Source organism: Falco rusticolus, chromosome 1 (assembly GCF_015220075.1).
Source record: "Falco rusticolus isolate bFalRus1 chromosome 1, bFalRus1.pri, whole genome shotgun sequence".
Lineage (NCBI taxonomy): Eukaryota > Metazoa > Chordata > Aves > Falconiformes > Falconidae > Falco > Falco rusticolus.
In genome coordinates, this window is record NC_051187.1 from 7,865,278 (window position 1) to 7,882,346 (window position 17,069).

General features: G+C 48.7%; 1 protein-coding gene across 1 annotated transcript; it reads left to right on the plus strand.

Moving 5' to 3' along the window:
- Positions 1-8,558: 8,558 nt before the first annotated feature.
- On the plus strand, positions 8,559-13,114 carry LOC119142111 (melanin-concentrating hormone receptor 1-like). Its single transcript, XM_037374832.1, has 2 exons — positions 8,559-8,621; positions 12,065-13,114. Exons 1-2 carry the CDS (start codon positions 8,564-8,566, stop codon positions 13,111-13,113), a joined length of 1,107 nt encoding a protein of 368 aa, XP_037230729.1. The 5' UTR covers positions 8,559-8,563; the 3' UTR covers position 13,114.
- The last annotated feature ends 3,955 nt before the right edge of the window (positions 13,115-17,069 follow it).

Sequence of the window (17,069 nt, forward strand, 5' to 3'; positions counted from 1 at the left end):
TGGAAGAGCAGCTCCAAGGACGAGAATAGTCCAGCCACGGCCAGGACCCACCTCCCGGACCTGTCCCTAGGGAAAGGCACAGCCGGTGCCTGCAGAGCAGAAGAGGGGACACACCTAAGCTCTCCCTGGGATCTGGCAGCCATAATACTTCTGTCACACACAGCACACCGCTGTGTCGCAGCCCCGACAGGCACCACCACCATGTCAGGCATCCTCCAGGATTGCCCAGGGACTTGGGACGCGCCTCTGCCAACAGCACAGTGTCTAATCCATTTTGCCTGGTACACGCACACAGACTTGATTAATGTCTGCCATGAGCTCCATCCATCATCAGGGAGTAAAAGAGATTAACTCCGCAGCACGCCTGCCTTGTGTTGATCCCATTCTCCAGGCCTCCTGATTAATGGTGAGGCTGCCTTATCTGTCAGGCCAGGAAACACGAATATCCGGGTCGACTGGGGATGAAGGGGACCTGCGGGTTCTTGGGCTGCAGGCGGGCGCTGCTGGCCCTGGCATGTGCTGCCATCAGGGCATGCCGACACAGCCCTGCTCGCCACACTGCCAGCTCTGCTCCCCCTTCCCATTGCTCCCTCCATTCCCCTTGCTCCCTGCCTTTCTGCATCCTCCGCTCCTTCCACCCAGCCATTCCCTGCCAAACTTGCGGAGATGGCCAGGGGGAGAGCAGCAATACATCCCTGCAGGAATGCAATGCCAGAAACCAAAGTCTGGGCTCCGTTTCCCCTCAGTGGTCAGTGGGGAAGATGTCACTCCCCATTCACAGAGGGGATTTGGATGAGCCAATTTAGAGTAACCTGGGAAAATCCCCTCACGGGGCTGCCAGTGTGGCTGCAGCTGACCAACACTGTAGAGGGCAGCTGCTCTTCTCGGCTCTTCCCCGAGAGGACATGCGTGTAAAGTGGATGCAGGGAATTAGTGGTGCCATCTGGACGGGCTCCAGCTCCTGCCCCTGGCTTGCTGCTGATGCTTCATTAACAGCTCCCTCCTTTCAGCTCCCATCGCCTTGGCTTCTGCTGCGATCAGCTGGGCTGGAGTTTTGTTGTCTTGGTTTTTTTCCAAGTGGAAATTATTTCTCATTTCTTTTAACAATCAGGACACAGAGAAAGAGACAGGAGAAGAAGGAATTTCCAGGAGATGAAAGGGCAGGATTAAGGACATGGCTTTTGCTTTGTTATCCCTCTGGTGTGGCTAAGAAATGCCTTTCAGGAGAAGGCTTTAATTAACTATGTTTTTCTGACAGGAAAGAAACCTGGACCTAGAGATAGGACTGGTTTCTTGGGTCCACTGACAACCCTGGCTGCAACCTCAGCAACTCAGATTCATACACACGCACACGCTTTTATACAAAACTTACCACAATACATTTCAGTTTGCTTTACAAAGGCACTGACTGACCCCAGCCTGGAAAATAAGTCATAGAGTTAAAAAAACAGGCACGAGCAAGGCTACTGTGGATGGCGCCAGCAGGAAGAGAATCTGAGCACACTGAACCACAGGGCTATGGTAGCTCAAGATGTGGGAAGGAGCTTTTGCATAGAGGAATAACCCAGGGCAGGAGGCAGTAGAAATATCTCCATTGTCTTCTAAATCAACAGCCCTTCTCACACAGCAGGAAAAAATCAGAGGGATAGGAGAGAAAAAGGCCTGGTGGCAAACTGGGCAAAAATTTAGAAAGCATCGCACTAATGTATCAGCATCCTCTACTGCCACAAAACCCTCCAGGAACTGAGTCAATCAAAAATAACATTTGGGGCCGATTTTCACCCAGATGAACTCCCTCCAAATATTTTAAGGCAACAAGCAAAATGGCCAACTTCTAGTTTGTTTAATCCTTCTCCTGAAACCTGCATCAAGCCTGAAAGAAAGCACCATCTCAGAAAACACCTTGTTCTGTGAGCCTGACCTGCAAAACTGGACATGGTACTGGGTCTGCCTGCCCGCAGCACCACCCCAGTCACCTCCCTGCACCCCGACTCTGCCCTGACCCACTTAATCTTTCTGCAGCTCAGCTTTCTATGTAGACCTGGACACGAAAGACCAAAAATCCATGCAGATTTCCAGGGGAAGCCTCACCCCCACCTCACACAACAACAGTAACTCCTGCCAGGGAAAATCTCACCTGGTCCCTCCAAGAATCACATTTGCCTTTTTTTGAGCCATGGTAAACAGGGAACTCATACCAAACCCACGTCTTGCTGCTTTCCCATCTTTCCAACTAATGAACACCCAGCCGATAACGAATGCTGATTGCTGTTGCTGAAACGTCTGTGTCTGCTCTTAGCATTTAACAGCCCAAGGGGCTAAGCATTTACCAATTATTGTTTTCATAAGTGAGCATCGTTTTACTTTTTCATTACCATTTTAACAGGTTCCCACCTCTTCCAGTGCCCTCAGCAACTGCCTCCAACCCTAGCAGATGTCTCTGTGCCCAGCGGCAGCACAGGGCACATATGGCTGATTTGCCGGGGGGGAGCAGAAAGGAAAGAAACATCTGGCTGCTCCAGCAACCCGACTGCCAAAGTGAGCAGAGCTTTTCCTAGGGCCTGCAGGTCCATGTCAGGAGGGTTCCCCATCCCATGTTACCACCGTTAACAGCCCCCCTTCTCTATACAAGACTTTGGTCTCCCTTGTGATTTAAGTCCTTATTCATTTTACAGCTTTTGTTCTTCTCCACATCTTCTGCAACCTAAGAATTTCCTGAGAAATACTGTGTCAAATACTTTACTGGACTTGAGGTAGACTCCGTGCACTGCAGCTCAAAAATCAGCTGTTACTGCTTCCCTCCCTCCTGCCCATGCTCAAAATCAGGCACAGCAGGATTGCAGTCTCTGGTTATAAAACACAACGTGGTTTGGTTTTTTTTTTTATTAGCTCTGTCATAAATCCTCACACTTGGATTTGCAATTTCATATGACAGCTCTTTCCAGGCACCGACTAGAGTTTATCTTGTCTCCCTGACTTGAACCTCTCCGGGTTTTTTAGTTTTGCTTCATCTCAGATCTGCAATTTCCATTTCGGTTCAAAATCATCACTCTTATTGAAAAGGGTGGCACAGCACTCAGCTTGGGTTGGACAGATATCCGTTCTTGGTCATCAACCCCTGCTGTATCAATCCTCCTGCCCTGCCTCCTCTTGACCCCCCGTGCGCAGTTACCTGCAAGCTACAGATCTGAGCCAAAAGTTTTTCCCCGTTCAGACTTCAGGTTGCAGCTGCCTCCTCCATGTGCTGACGCCTCCTGTTCTTGTGGAAGGGAAGCACAGTGACTAACACGTATACCATGCAGCAGGATCTGCTCCCTGGGGGCTCCTGGCTGTTTCTGGCCAACACCAAGAGCTGCCGGCAGCTTCTTATCTCTGACTGTGGGATCTGCCCGTTTCACCAAGCACGCATCCGCATCCCTGACCTCAGCGCATCGGCTGCAGACAGCCGCAGAGCCCGCCAGCCTCCCGGCTTCCCCGTCACAGGGCAAGCCCTGCTTGGCCCCTTCTTGTTATTTTTGGCCGTGCTTTTGTCTCTGGGATCCTCTAACCTTTAGCAATGAAAACAAAACCGTAGAAGGCTGCTGCCCTGGCCTTTGGCTCGCAGCAAGTAACCGGGACGGACAGAGGCTGAAGGCTAAAACCTCAAATTAGCAGCGTGGGACTGGAGTGAGCCAGCGCTGACCAGGCAGCTCAGACCCATCATTTCAAGGGCAGGAAGCCTGCAGGGAGAGAAGAGGTGGTCATCTGCTTTCAGATAGGTGCCTGCTTTGTGCTAATTAATTAGAAATCCAGCGTGGATAACAGGAAGGTTTAGATGATTGTTTAGCTAAGTATTCCTGTAAAGCCCTGTGTAACTATCAAGTGGCTGAGAAAGGGAATTCACCCTGCTGCATTCATTAGACACACACATATAAGAGAAAGCAGAGTCTGGGAGTGGGAGATCAGGGGTTTGCTCATGGCTCAGTCTCAGGCTGCAGCTCCATACTCGATAATACCAGCTCAGAGCAGTCCCAGGTCATGCGGTAACACTGATCTGAACTGAGTCAGGCATCAAGACATGACAGCAACTTTCCAATCAGCCAGACCATATATGCAGTGCACCTCTGGATCGATGACAGCAATGCCTGAGTCACCATCAAGTTGCCTTGATGAAGTTACTCCTTCAAATCTTTGGGTTCTCTGTGGTGGTTTTTTGGTTGTTGTTTTTTCAAAACCAAATATTACATTCAGCACACATCCCTCTGTGGGGATACAGACAGTTGTGCTGGGATAATCATTGCAGGAGGGCGGATAAGATGCTGCCTAAGCCAACACTGTTGTAAAGGGAATTACTGTCAGTTTTTGACCTCAAGCTCAGTATGTGGCTTTAGGAAAATTATTTCATTTCGCCACATGACATTTTCCTTCCCTGTAGATGAGAAGTGATAGCAAAGACTCACTTTCTAGAATCTAGGGAGGCAAAACATATCAGTAGTTGGAAACTACCTCACCAATCTTGTCTGAAAATGGGTGAGACTGATGTGCAGCTATCAGACAGAGGCAACAACATTCAAGTACTCAGACAGTATGAAGGGTTGCTGTACCATGTCTAACACATCCTGAATGAAATCATCCCTACCACGAAGGATACTGCAAGGGCAAAACTTCACCCGTTAGGCCACTTGATCAATATGAACAAAGAGCTAAACAATAAAAATCCAGAAGCCCATTCTGTTAAGTCTGGAATTGTAAATAAGGAGACCAGTGAGTTAGAAGGGAGGATTTGCAGCTTGGCTCTTAGTGAAGGTTCCTCTCTCCAAAGTGCCAATCAGAGTAGTAGCTAGGTGCTAAATAAATATTTAGCAAATGAGAAAGTCCCCATTTAATGAGGAAATATTTGGTGAAATGAGCTGGGGAAATGGTTTCAGTAGTGTGGTAACAGAAGCCAGTGCTGCATTTTGCCTCATGGGATGCTGTGGTTCTACTTGCATTGTATAAGACAGGATCCCCAGCTGGGACAGATGCAGGGAATATAACTAATTACTGAAATGCAAGAACTTTCAGGGTTAAGCCACTGTTAGACCAGCCAGATTCATTCCCTAGTCACAGAATTTGCCTAGCAGCAGCTTTAGAAGATTACTATCTTTCTTCACAACAGCGGTGTTGCAGACAGGATGGTCTAAGTGTAGTGACTATGCCAAGTTTGTAGGAAAAAGTAATTTTTTTTTCTTTTATGTTCAAGGGCTGAATTCCATTTCCACACCTTTATCTACATCATTAGGCTGTTGAGATGACAGTTCCCTCCTTAAATGTTAATTACTATATATCTCTTTTAAGGTGTGTTTTCAAGGGGTTAGTGCCTCAGTCTTCCTTGTAATTAAATGGAGTGGTTAGTACAACTCCTTGGCTATATCCCAAGGTTCGTTGAGAGCTCATCCCTGCTGCAGCTTCCAGTAGATGAGCACTCACAGAACTAGTCCTTCAGAGAGCTGCTGCCTTCAAGTGTTCAGCCAGATAATGAGCCGATTACTGTGCCTGCTCCTCCCGGCGATGGCAAGATCTATGCACAGACAGGCTGTGCATCGCCAGTTGCTGCAGTTAATATTCCTCTCCTCTTCTCCATCCTTTCAGCCTGGCGGGGCTGGTTTTGCAGAGACCAGCCCCTCTTTGGGGCAAGAACTTCCATAGATTATTGACGTAGCATAAAGAGAGAAGCAGACCTTGTCAAAGTCTGAATGTAAAAGTTCAAAAATAAAACAGCCACATAGCCATGCTGGTGAAGAGAGTCTCAAGTACTGAGCACGGCTTTGGTATCGCAGCTGTGACACATGTGCAGCAGCGAGAGAGTGGCTGCGGTTTATTATGCCCCTGCAGCTGAGAAGAAGGAATTACAGCTTCCTCAAATGCTAGGTCTTTTTTTCAGTGAAGAGCAATATTTGAGATTGCAAATGAAAAAAATAATGTCGTGCTTTGGAAACTGCTAAATTGAAATGCCAGTTTCTTTCTTTGAAAGCTGTAAGATAGCTTGTTCCTCTGCAGGGAAAGAGATTAGGAGCCTGTCTATGCAGGGAAAATGTTTGGAATACCAACTGCCCACCAGTTTCCCATGCAATCACTCATACTCTGTACTTAAGGCTGCATTAAAACAAAAAATTACCTGAAGGTACTCTTTGCAGAGGACAGCACCCTGTTCACAATAGCTCTCCTGCCTTAGCTCCACCATCCCAGTACACAAACCATAGATTGTTGTCATGGTTTCACCCCAGCCAGCAACTCAGCCCCATGCAGTCACTCACTCTCCCCTCAGTGGGATGGGGGAGAGAATCAGAAAAGTAAAAGTGGGAAAATTTGTGGGTTGAGGTAAAGACAGTTTAATAGGTAAAGCAAAAGCTGTGCAGGCAAGCAAAGCAAAGCAAGGAATTCATTCACCACTTCCCATCGGTAGGCAGGGGTTCAGCCATCTCCAGGAAAGCAGGGCTCCCTCATGTGTAGCAGTTACTTGGGAAGACAAATGCCATCAGTCTGAAAGCTACCTCACCACCGCCTTCTTCCCCCAGCTTTACATGCTGAGCATGACATCATATGGTATGGGGTATCCCTTTGGTCCGTTGGGGGTCAGCTGTCCTGGCTGTGTCCCCTCCCAGCTTCTTGTGCACCTCCAGCCTATGCATTAGCAGGGTGGTGTGAGAAGCAGAAAGGGCCTTGACTGTGTGCTTAACAATAACAAAAACATCCCTGTATTACCAACACTTTTCAGCAGAAATCCAAAACATAGCCCCATACCAGCTATCCTGAAGAAAACTAACTCTATCCCTGCCCAAACAGCACACTTGCTTTGCAGTAGTAACCCTTGAGAAGAACACTAGTATTTGCCCAAGATGGGAGGGGGTTGGGTGGGGAAAGGGTCTTTTAAGAAAATATTAAGTGACTGAGAAACACCACTTCTTCACAAGCAGCTCAGGTTCAAAACTGTCTTTACACGATGGGTATCTGCCAGGGAAAAGCCTCTCGGGCAAATCACTGACTGAGGCAACTCCAGAGACTCAGTGGAAAGTTCATAGTATAGCAGGCAAATTGGTCCCAGCCTGTCTCCTGTTCCTAAGAGCTACAACACCTGGGCAAAGCACGCTCCAGATTTCTGTCTGCTGCTGGTCCACTAGAGGACAACCTAATGATGATGAACTCTTTTGGCTTACACAGTAGAAGGCCCATACCGAAAATGCTGCTGCCAAATCTGGTTTACAGCTCATGCTGGGACTGTTGCTGGTACATGTGCTAGGCCTCATTTTTAACGGTACAGATTACTTCTAGTCCTGATTGATACAGACCTATAAAGCTCCAAAAAATGGCACCTACAGTGGATGCCAGCCTTTGTTACTACAGAGAAAGAGACAGAAGCAAGGGAGATTTGCAGACAGCCAGACGTAATTTTTATAAAGCAAACCCAATCCTCTACGCTGCACCATACCACAGAGAAAAAGCTGCCTGTTGCTGCTGGTTTTCTCACAGACTTCTGACGCGATATCATGCTTTTTCAGCCCAGGAAATGCTCAGAGGTACAGAATGATCCTTTTGCCCTGGTAACATGTGATTTATTAAACCATAATGGAGGGACCCAACTCATGTAAACAATAAGCAGGAAGAACAACATCAGCAGCTCAAAGCCACAGAAAAGAACAGGCTACTGCTTTGGCAAGACAAAAAGCAAAGCAGCTTCTCAAAACCTAGGTGGGTTGGTTCTTGCCTAGTATTTTAAGGGCGGGGGGGAAAAACCACAAATAAATTCAAGTTAGCAATAGAGTTAATTTCTGGAGCTAGGAAGCAAATGAGCTGTGGCAAGATGTGAAACAGCAGAAAACAGCAGAGAATTAATTACAAGTGAACTGTCTCAGGTTGGAATTAGAGGGATCAGAGAGTCAAAGCAACAGTTTTCAGTGAGTAATTTGGTGCCTTGACATTCCCCAGCCTTACTAGTGGGGGACTGGAGATGAAAAGTGCATGTGACTCTGCAAGGGAGGAGACCACACACTAAAGGCAGGAGAGCAGAGCTACTTGAAAGGCAAACTGAAGGCAAATCAGAGCTACTGATACTCCTCTCCTAGTGACGATAGCGAGAGCAGGCTAGCTGTGATTAGGAGGGCGCAGATCCTAGCCATCCCTTCGGGGGCGGCAAGGGGAAGTGATGTGAAGGGGCGCTCGCCGCAGCCCTACCCAGCCCCCGGCCCCCTCCCACCCTCCTCCCTGCCCGGCTAAGGGAGGGCAGCCGCCCCGGTCCCACTCAGCACCGGCATTCCCTCCCACCCGACGGCGGTGGGGGGATGCTCTCAGCCGACGAGGCTGGCGGAGTCAGCTGCTCTTTGATGTCAGCAGGTGCTCGGGGCTCGGCGGGGCGGGGGTGGGCGAGCGGAGCATAGCCTAGCCGCAGCCTCTGCTCGCCGCTGCAAAGGGGCTCCTGCCTCCCGCACGCTCTGCCCGGCCGCCCCGCCGGGGAAAGGCGGAGAGGGGGGGCCGCTTGATCGCCGCCGCTGATCCACCGAGGGAACTTGCCCAACTTTCTCCGTCCCTGCCACCGGGACTCGCTGCCATGGCCGTCGCCAATTCCTCCCGCAACTTCTCCGCGCCGGAGGCTCGGAACGGCTCAGGTGAGGGGGGCTGCGGGGGCGGGGGCGCACCTCCCCGGCGGGGCCGCGGGGCTGGGCGGGGGGCGCGGAGAGCTTTGCGGGGGGGGATCCGACGGCACAAGCCCCTTGTGCCCTCCTGCTGACAGCAGGGTTGCGGGTACCCCGTGGAGGCTGAGCGCGGGGACGCCGCCCCCCCGGCACCCCCTCCCGCACCGGGCCGCATTCAGCACCCGAGGGCGGACAGCTCCGCGCCCCGGGCGGCGGGACAGGCCCCGCGCCCCGCCCGCCACCGCCGCGCCACCGCCGCCACCAGCAGCTCGGAGCGACCCGCTGCCGTCTGGCTGTGAGACAGCGCTAACTCCAGCAGCCCGCTGGTCTTAGCTGCAGAGATGACCCAGCCCAGCTAGACAGGGAGGGGAGCAAGGCGCAGGGAACAGGAGACATCGCTGGGGAGGGAAGCGGTGACCCTCGTCACCCTCCTGTTTTCTCCATGCTGCCGCTGTTCCCAAAGCAATAGTTTGGGGTCAGGCAGGCTAACTCTCCACGGTACAAGTGGGTGAAACTCTTCAACAGAAGGTGTTTTATATGTGGTCTTTGTCCCCCTCTGCACCAGTATGTCCTTTATAACTCTGCTTCCTCCTGAAATGCAGTAAAGATGTAGTTTCTTTTGTATCTGGGCATGGCTGAGGACAGCATTCACCTTAGAGGGGAAAAAAAAGAATAAATTAGGCCAGACCTCATTCAGTTCACATAGTGCAGTCCCCTTTGGGACTTTCAAAAGGAGTTAGAGGGCAGCCACAGATCTACAAGCAAGAACAAATCAATGCCTGAAGTACCTGTTTCAGTAAACAAAATACAGCCACTTGAAAGCGCACAGAATCAGCACTGAAAATTCAGATTCAATGATTTCTAAAGCCTCTTTCAGCTTGAGATAAGAGAACTTTGGATAACTTTGACACTCATGCACTTCTGACTCCAGCCTATAATACACACAAAAACTATAGCATCACACTAGCTTCCAGCTAATAACGCTTGAAAGTCCCACTTGTACAAATACCAACAGCAGGAAAGATGCTACAACACTACACAGATTACATTTCACACAAAGCCTTTGGGCTTGCACACATTCTGCTTTAAGGCCAGCTCAGCTCATTCCAAATGTTACAGGATCACCATGAACACTGCATTGATTATAGTACAGGAAAAGGACATTTTGTCCCAATTTCCAGCTAACCAAGTGGCATTTACATTTCACTTGTACAATCAATTCCCGCTACATTCGTAACAAAATTTGGGGCTAAAAGAGAGGAGAGCAGAAATCATAACAGCTACATGCAGAACAGCAGAACCACAGTCGTTCCCTTCCAATTTCAAGTCTGCCATCTCCAAGCATTAAGGAGGTGTGAGATCTGTTTCAATGTTCAGAGGATGCACAGGTTGGATGCTGAAGAATAGGGTGCCGATGACAATATCTTACTTACCAAAGCTATGTAACATGGGGCATTTCCTTGGATTAGTGAGCAGCCAGGAGGAATAGGGACCATTTAAGCCCCCATGAATGGCCTGGATCAGGCTTTTTTTTCCTATCAACCAAGCCTGGCTTTTGCCTTCAGGCTCCTGCCAGTTCTCCTGTGCCTCATGGGCTGCTTTCTGTCATCTGCACAGAGGCTTTCCAATAAAATGGCGCAGCAACCACTTCATAGATTCTGACCTTGGCCTTGCTTATGCCCTAGCTGACTGCTTCCTAATGCCAGAAGGACTGAGGCAGTGGCAGCTCACCATGTCCCACTTCTAAGAGCACTGAAATATTACATACAGTTGATATGGCACACATTTTTCTAGTCACAGACCAGGCCAGCAATGTAGCCCCAGCTATCTTGCCAATTCAGTCAAGCTTCTCTTTCACACCAGAGTAAATCTTTGGTTTTGAGAAGTTTGTACTCAAGAATTTTAGGGGTCAAAGTCAGCAAATACCACCTCAGCATATAGGCACCACTTTGGCAGAAACAACACCTTTAAGCATCTGTCATTTCACTTCATTTCATTTTCAAGATTTCCCTAGGTTCTGTTGGAGGAGGCTTCTCCTACAGGTATAGGCTTCTAAGGAGAAGGAACAGTACAGTGACTGAAAGCATTTCCAATTAACAGCACATTGAATCATCTGCAGTTCAATGAAAGACACATGCAGTCTTGGCTCATGTGTAACAGCCACACAAATAACTCGCACAAAACCTTCCCCTAGAAAAAAAAAAACAAAAACCAACAAAACCCAACAAAACCACCAGGTCCCATAGGAGAGAAGTAATGAGATGAAATGAGATTTGCCTCAGCTGAGAAGGGCTATTTCAAACTCCATCACACACTGCACGTGTCAGTCTTGCAGAACAGAGAGCACTGCGATCAGTGCCTTAGACACCACCTTCTGTGTTCAAGAGCGGAAATCCCTGTTGGTTGGTGCTGAGAGCTTGTGGCTTCAAAATGTGATTTTAAACCCATGTTAGGGACAAGGCAAACATGAATTTGCTTATGTTTGGGCCTCACACCCCGAAAAGCAGCAGTCAAGCATCAGTGCTGATAAACTAAGCGTTATCAGGCAAGAATTCTGCCTTGGAAATCCACCTACATCCAGAACTCAGACACAGCAGCTTTAAGCCATGTTTTTCTCCTTGTAGAACTAGGGCATTCCTTGTTGAAGGGCCACTCTGAAACATACTCCCAAATCCCTGTCTGGCCATACACCTGGATTTCTTTCTAGGAAAAAAAACCCCAAAACCCTAGAGAAAGGGAGTGGGGCAGAGAAGGAAGATGGAAAGGAGTGCATGCTCTGGCTTAACCCTGACAAGAGAGCTGGGGCCCAGCCAGGGTACAGTCCCAGATCTCACAATATAGATAAGCATTAGTTATCTGCCTGCATGGTCAATGAACTCTATGTCTCATACGGTACAATAGATAAACCACCCAACAAACAGGCTGAAGCTTTTTGACAACAGCTTGGGCATTGACTACATCCAGATTTTGGCACCCATGTGGAGGCTTTACTCCTTGGATGTGCAAAGCACTGGGTACCTCACAGACTTGCCTCAAAAATGGCTGGACACCCAGCAGTCCCTGGAAGAAAAGTTACTATCAACTCAGTCAGGCACAGGTGAGTGCAGAGGCACACCAGCCTGATTTTAGTCCCCCAAAAAAGAGCTGGGGAGTTTAAAAGCAGGACAGAAGTATACCAGGAGAGCTGAGGAAAGATGCCTAAACACAGCCAGATTTGGGTGGTGTGCTGCAGATACTGAATGGCAGAGAAGGAAGTGTCAATCCCCAGCTAAGCTTCTGCAAGTATTGCAGAGGATCTTAAACATCCTTCCAAGCTACATCTTTGAGGGGGATCCAGCTGCATGGCAGGACAAACACACAGAGGTGTAAAGAGGTTGCCTCCAGGTTGCGCTCACTGTTTTGGTTTGTTTTGGCAGTAGCAGAGAAGCCAGCACCATACACCAACGTGATCATGCCAAGTCTCTTCAGCATCATCTGTTTCCTGGGCATTGTTGGGAACCTCATTGTCATCTACACTATCATCAAGAAGAAGAAGCTGAGATGCAAACAGACTGTGCCTGACATTTTCATCTTCAACCTCTCCATTGTGGACCTCCTTTTCCTCTTGGGCATGCCCTTCCTTATCCACCAGCTCCTAGGAAATGGCTCGTGGTACTTTGGAGCTCCCCTATGCACCATCATCACCGCCCTGGACACAAACAGCCAGATCACCAGCACCAACATCCTTACAGTGATGACACTGGATCGTTACCTGGCAACTGTCTACCCTCTAAAATCTACCTATGTCCGGACCCCATGTGTTGCAGCTCTAGTTATCTGCTTGGTGTGGCTCCTCTCCTTCCTGACCATCATTCCTGTGTGGATGTATGCAGGTCTTATGCCTCTGGAGGATGGGACTGTCCGCTGTGCTCTCTTGCTTCCCAACCCAGAGACTGATATCTACTGGTTCACCCTCTATCAGTTCATGCTGGCATTTGCTGTGCCATTGATTGTGATCTGTGTGGTCTATTTTAAGATCCTCCAGCACATGGCCACCACTGTGGTCCCGTTGCCCCAAAGGAGCCTCCGGGTACGTACGAAGAAAGTCACCCGCATGGCCGTTGCTATCTGCTCCGCCTTTTTCATTTGCTGGGCTCCCTTCTACATCCTCCAGCTGGTTCACCTTGGCATCGACACACCATCCATGGCCTTCTTTTATGCCTACAATTTTGCCATTAGCTTGGGCTATGCCAACAGTTGCCTCAATCCCTTCCTCTACATTGCCCTCAGTGAGACCTTCAAGCGCCAGTTCTTAGTGGCCATCCGCCCTGCAAGAGAGCCATGTCACAACAGCAGCTCCATCAACAACAACAGCATGACAGAAGCCAGCGTGTGTCTGAAACTGGCACCAGAATCCACCCATCAGACTCAGTTTCTGGAGGACTTCTCCCCACGTTCACTGCCCATAACTGTGGCTGTTCACTAGGGCACTCTGAAGTGTCCATAGCAGAAAGCCTTCAGATCTGTAAGTCAATGGAAAAGCAGCAGCTTCAGGCAATTCTTGGTGAAGCATATGAACGACAAGTTTCCACCTCCAAGAGTCCAGGTGCCTCCCTTTTTCATTGTAGGGCTCTGCTCCTGCACCACCCTTGGCCTGTGACATGCTGCGTGCTGCTGCTTCTTTCCACTCCTGCATGGGAGGACTCTATCACATAAGACACTGGGCCCCCAAAGAAGATGAATGGAAAAGAGAGAAAGGACAGAAAGAGGATTTCATGGGGGAATGTTCACCCTGAAAGAGTAAAACCTTTATCAGCAACACTGCCCAATGATTCCTGGCATCTTGGTCTGACCACGGCTTTTAAGCAGCATATCAATATTGACCTTCTTCATTCAAAACTTGAACTTTTGAAACACGATGTCATATATTTAGTTTTGATTAAAAAACTGACCTGCAAACTTTGACGGCTGGGCCTATATCCTAGAAGCAAACAGCAGAGATCTTGGGGCCAGAATTCTCACCTAGGTCTGTTGCTTGGTCTTTTGGTGCAGACCCATCTTCCTTCAGTGGGCTGTATTGTTTGGCAACCAAGAAGTTTTCAAGAACTGGCTAATTTTGATGCTAATCCTAAATATTTCAAGCAAAAGCAGGCAGATAGCAATTGCACTGCTTTAAGGGATTGCAAACAATTCTCAGAACTGCCAGTGCTAACACCGGGTTTGTGGCTTTTCATGCCAATGAGCAGATTTTCATGCTGCTGGTTCCTCACGCTGCTCTTGTGCCTCACATTCTGCATGGCTATTGGGGAATCCCAGGTGGAGGGTTTAAAACATTACTAAAAACCACAATGTGCAGAGGTCTGTGGAGTGAGCAGCTGTGAAAAGGCAGCTCAGAGGAAGCAGAGTTGCTCATGCAGCTCCCTCAAAAATAACAAATGTTTTCAAAGTTAAAAGGGAAAATTAAATGTCTGTGTTTTGTATATGCAGCTTTAACAGTCAGAGGCTAGGGAATAACTTTGCTCATTACGAAGACTAGAGAAAAGACAGCACAGATCAGCTAAACGCGGGGGATTATACTGATAGCCTGTGCAGGGCTCCCAAGGGAACGCGCAGGCATTGTTCAACACTTTGTCAAACATGGAGAAACTGGTTACTGTAGATGAATTTAACATAAAAAAGAATTAAAAACATCAAACAGCACAAAAGAATTTGTTACCGTACTTATGGTTTCATGCCACCAGCTACCCACAATATACCCAGAACAGAAATTCACCCTTACACAGCAAAACTGTGTCACCTGCACAGGACTTTCTAAGCCACATGCACACTTACAGGTGCACCTAATGCACACAACACGACACTCAGAGGTATTTAAGTACAACCGATGCTTCAGTCTACACCCTGTAGAGAACACACAATTCACTCACCTCTGGCAACTAAAGCAGGCGGGTGTCCTGACACCATCAGACGCCATTCGTTGCTTTTCGTGTCATTGAACAAACTTCATAACAGGGTTTCTCTGTATTTCATCCCAGGCTCTGTCAACCAACACCCACCACAGTAGCACATCCACACTGGGACTGTAGGATATCTTGTCAGTTTTTTGTCCCTGTTTCCCTGGTCAATAAAGCCAGACACATACGCAGCTTTCAAGCTTTATGACTTTAAAATCTTAGCCCCATTTTAACTGCCAGGAATTTTCACCTGCTGTTATTCATGGAGCTGCTTTGCTCTTTGGTCAGTACTCTCCCCAAAGGGCTCAGGAGCAAAGGTTGAGGAAGATGTGTGCTGTGCCAAGGCAGATTTGCTCTCAGGACAAGGGAAGCTATTGTGTTACCTTTCTCCCATAAGGAAGTTAAGGAGAGGACTGGCATGCTTCTTGGTGAAAAGCGGTGGGAATGGTTGGGTGGGGTTTTTCCCCCTCCTTTAATGCCAGCAAGGAGGAAAGCATAAGCGAAATTAAAACAGATTACATTGTCAGGGCTCTCAGAGAGCAGCACATTGAAGAGATTATCTTACTTACACAGTAAAGGTGTTTATGGCTGAACTAGCCTCTTCCTACCTGAAGTGAGTTTGCCTGACCCAGTGTGGCCAAGCCATGTGCTAAAAACCATGGTCTCACCAAAAAGAGATGCCAACACCAGCTGAGGCAACACTCAAAAGGGTCTTTATAGGTAGACCCTTTCCAGTTCTCATCACACTGAAGTCACATGTATTTACATGGGCACCTTCCCAAGCCAAAGTCCTTTTAGATGGCATCTATGTAAGGTGGAAAGTCATGTAAGACAAGGCTTCCCATTTAGTCAGTATCCCAGCAGCATCTGTCCTTTCCCACCACCCTGCAAAGGCTCATGGTTCTCTCATGTTCCTCCTGCCTGTCCTCAAAGGATTTCCTAGTCCAGATGTCGAAATACCAGCTGTAGGGTCCCTCCCTTCCCATGTACATCCGTAAAAGTTGTGGCAAACACACCTTGGGAAGACAAGGATGTGGATACTTGTGGATAAGCTGGGAGGCTGAGAAGAGAGGTACAGTCAGCAAGCAAACTAGCAAAGAACACAGATAGCACACAGCTTTTTTCCACCTTCTCCTAATCAGCCCAAAGCACAAGGCAAGATGAAAAAAAGCCTCTCCTTTAAAGACAAACCTTTTGCTCAAAGGCCTTCAGAGGTGTCCCCTTACCTAGTGGGTAAGGCAAGGCCTTCTAGTAGTTAAACAGTCTCTGTGCACCTTGATGTGATCTACTCCAAGCACCCTACCCCTTCTCCCTATTTTTCAGAGCCAACTTTGTTAAGTCGGAGAGTCTGTTGACATTCTGGTCTGTGTTCAGCTCTACCTCTTTGTTTCTTCTGCTCTTTGCATTTATTATGTGATCCCCGCATCTCAGTGCCTCCATTACTAATGGCAGAGCCTGAATAAAAGGCATTGCTAAGTAGAAAAGGACACAGCTACTTGCACAGAGACAGGCAGCCTGAAGTGCTGCGAGGTCTGTCTGAAAGGTGTGGTGAGAAGGGCACGGAGATAATGCAGCGTGTTTCCCTGCAGTCCTGCCCCCCATACGCAGCCCATTGTCTCTCTTGCTTGAGAGGAACTAAGGGAAATCCAGCTAAATAACCAGAGGAAAAAAATACTCTCAAAACCAAAGGGTGATAGAAAAAAATTATTAAATCTAGTTGTTCAGATCAACAGCCTGCTACCCTGGATGAGACAAATTTCCTTGACTCTTTTTGCCAACACTTTTTCTGTGCATTCGCAAGCTGCCTTGTCAGACAGCAGGAAGACAGATGGGTTCACTTTCCACCCCCTCCTCCTCTTCCACTTCTTGTCCTTAGAGGTGCGACTGAAGCCACATGTCACAGCTCTGCTCTTGATAAACTCACACAAGGGGCAGATGGTCCAGTTACTTTTACTCCTACTTTCCCAGCTAGTGAGAGAGCCCTCCTTGACTGGTTGCTGCAGGATTCAGTCCTTGGCTCACCCTTCTCAGTGACCTCTTTTCCACTATCCGCATCCCTGTGTCCACACTAGGCAGTAAAATATACCCCTGCCTTCCCCACAGCCACAGCTCTGCCAAGCCAGCCCTAATGACAAGCTGGAGCTGAGGTCCCCAAAGCCCTGCTAGGCAGTGGGCTGGGGACATCCTTCTCCACCTGAAATCTCTGCACAGGTAAACCTGCTCAGGAGCAAACCGCAGCTGTGATGGAGAGCGAGCAGAGCAGGCTGTGGGGTGGGGGGAAATAGGGTGACTCACTGGCCCCTGGGACACAGCCAGAACCTGACTAATAGTGTTTCATCAGTCCTCCTGGGCTGCTAATTGGACACATTTCATTCAACAGACTCACTGGTGGGAGAGGAGCCATGTGGCAGGTACAGATATGTTCCCAGCGCACTCGCTTTGCATTACTCCTGCCAGATGCAGGGACCACACAGCAATGCCCTTTCTT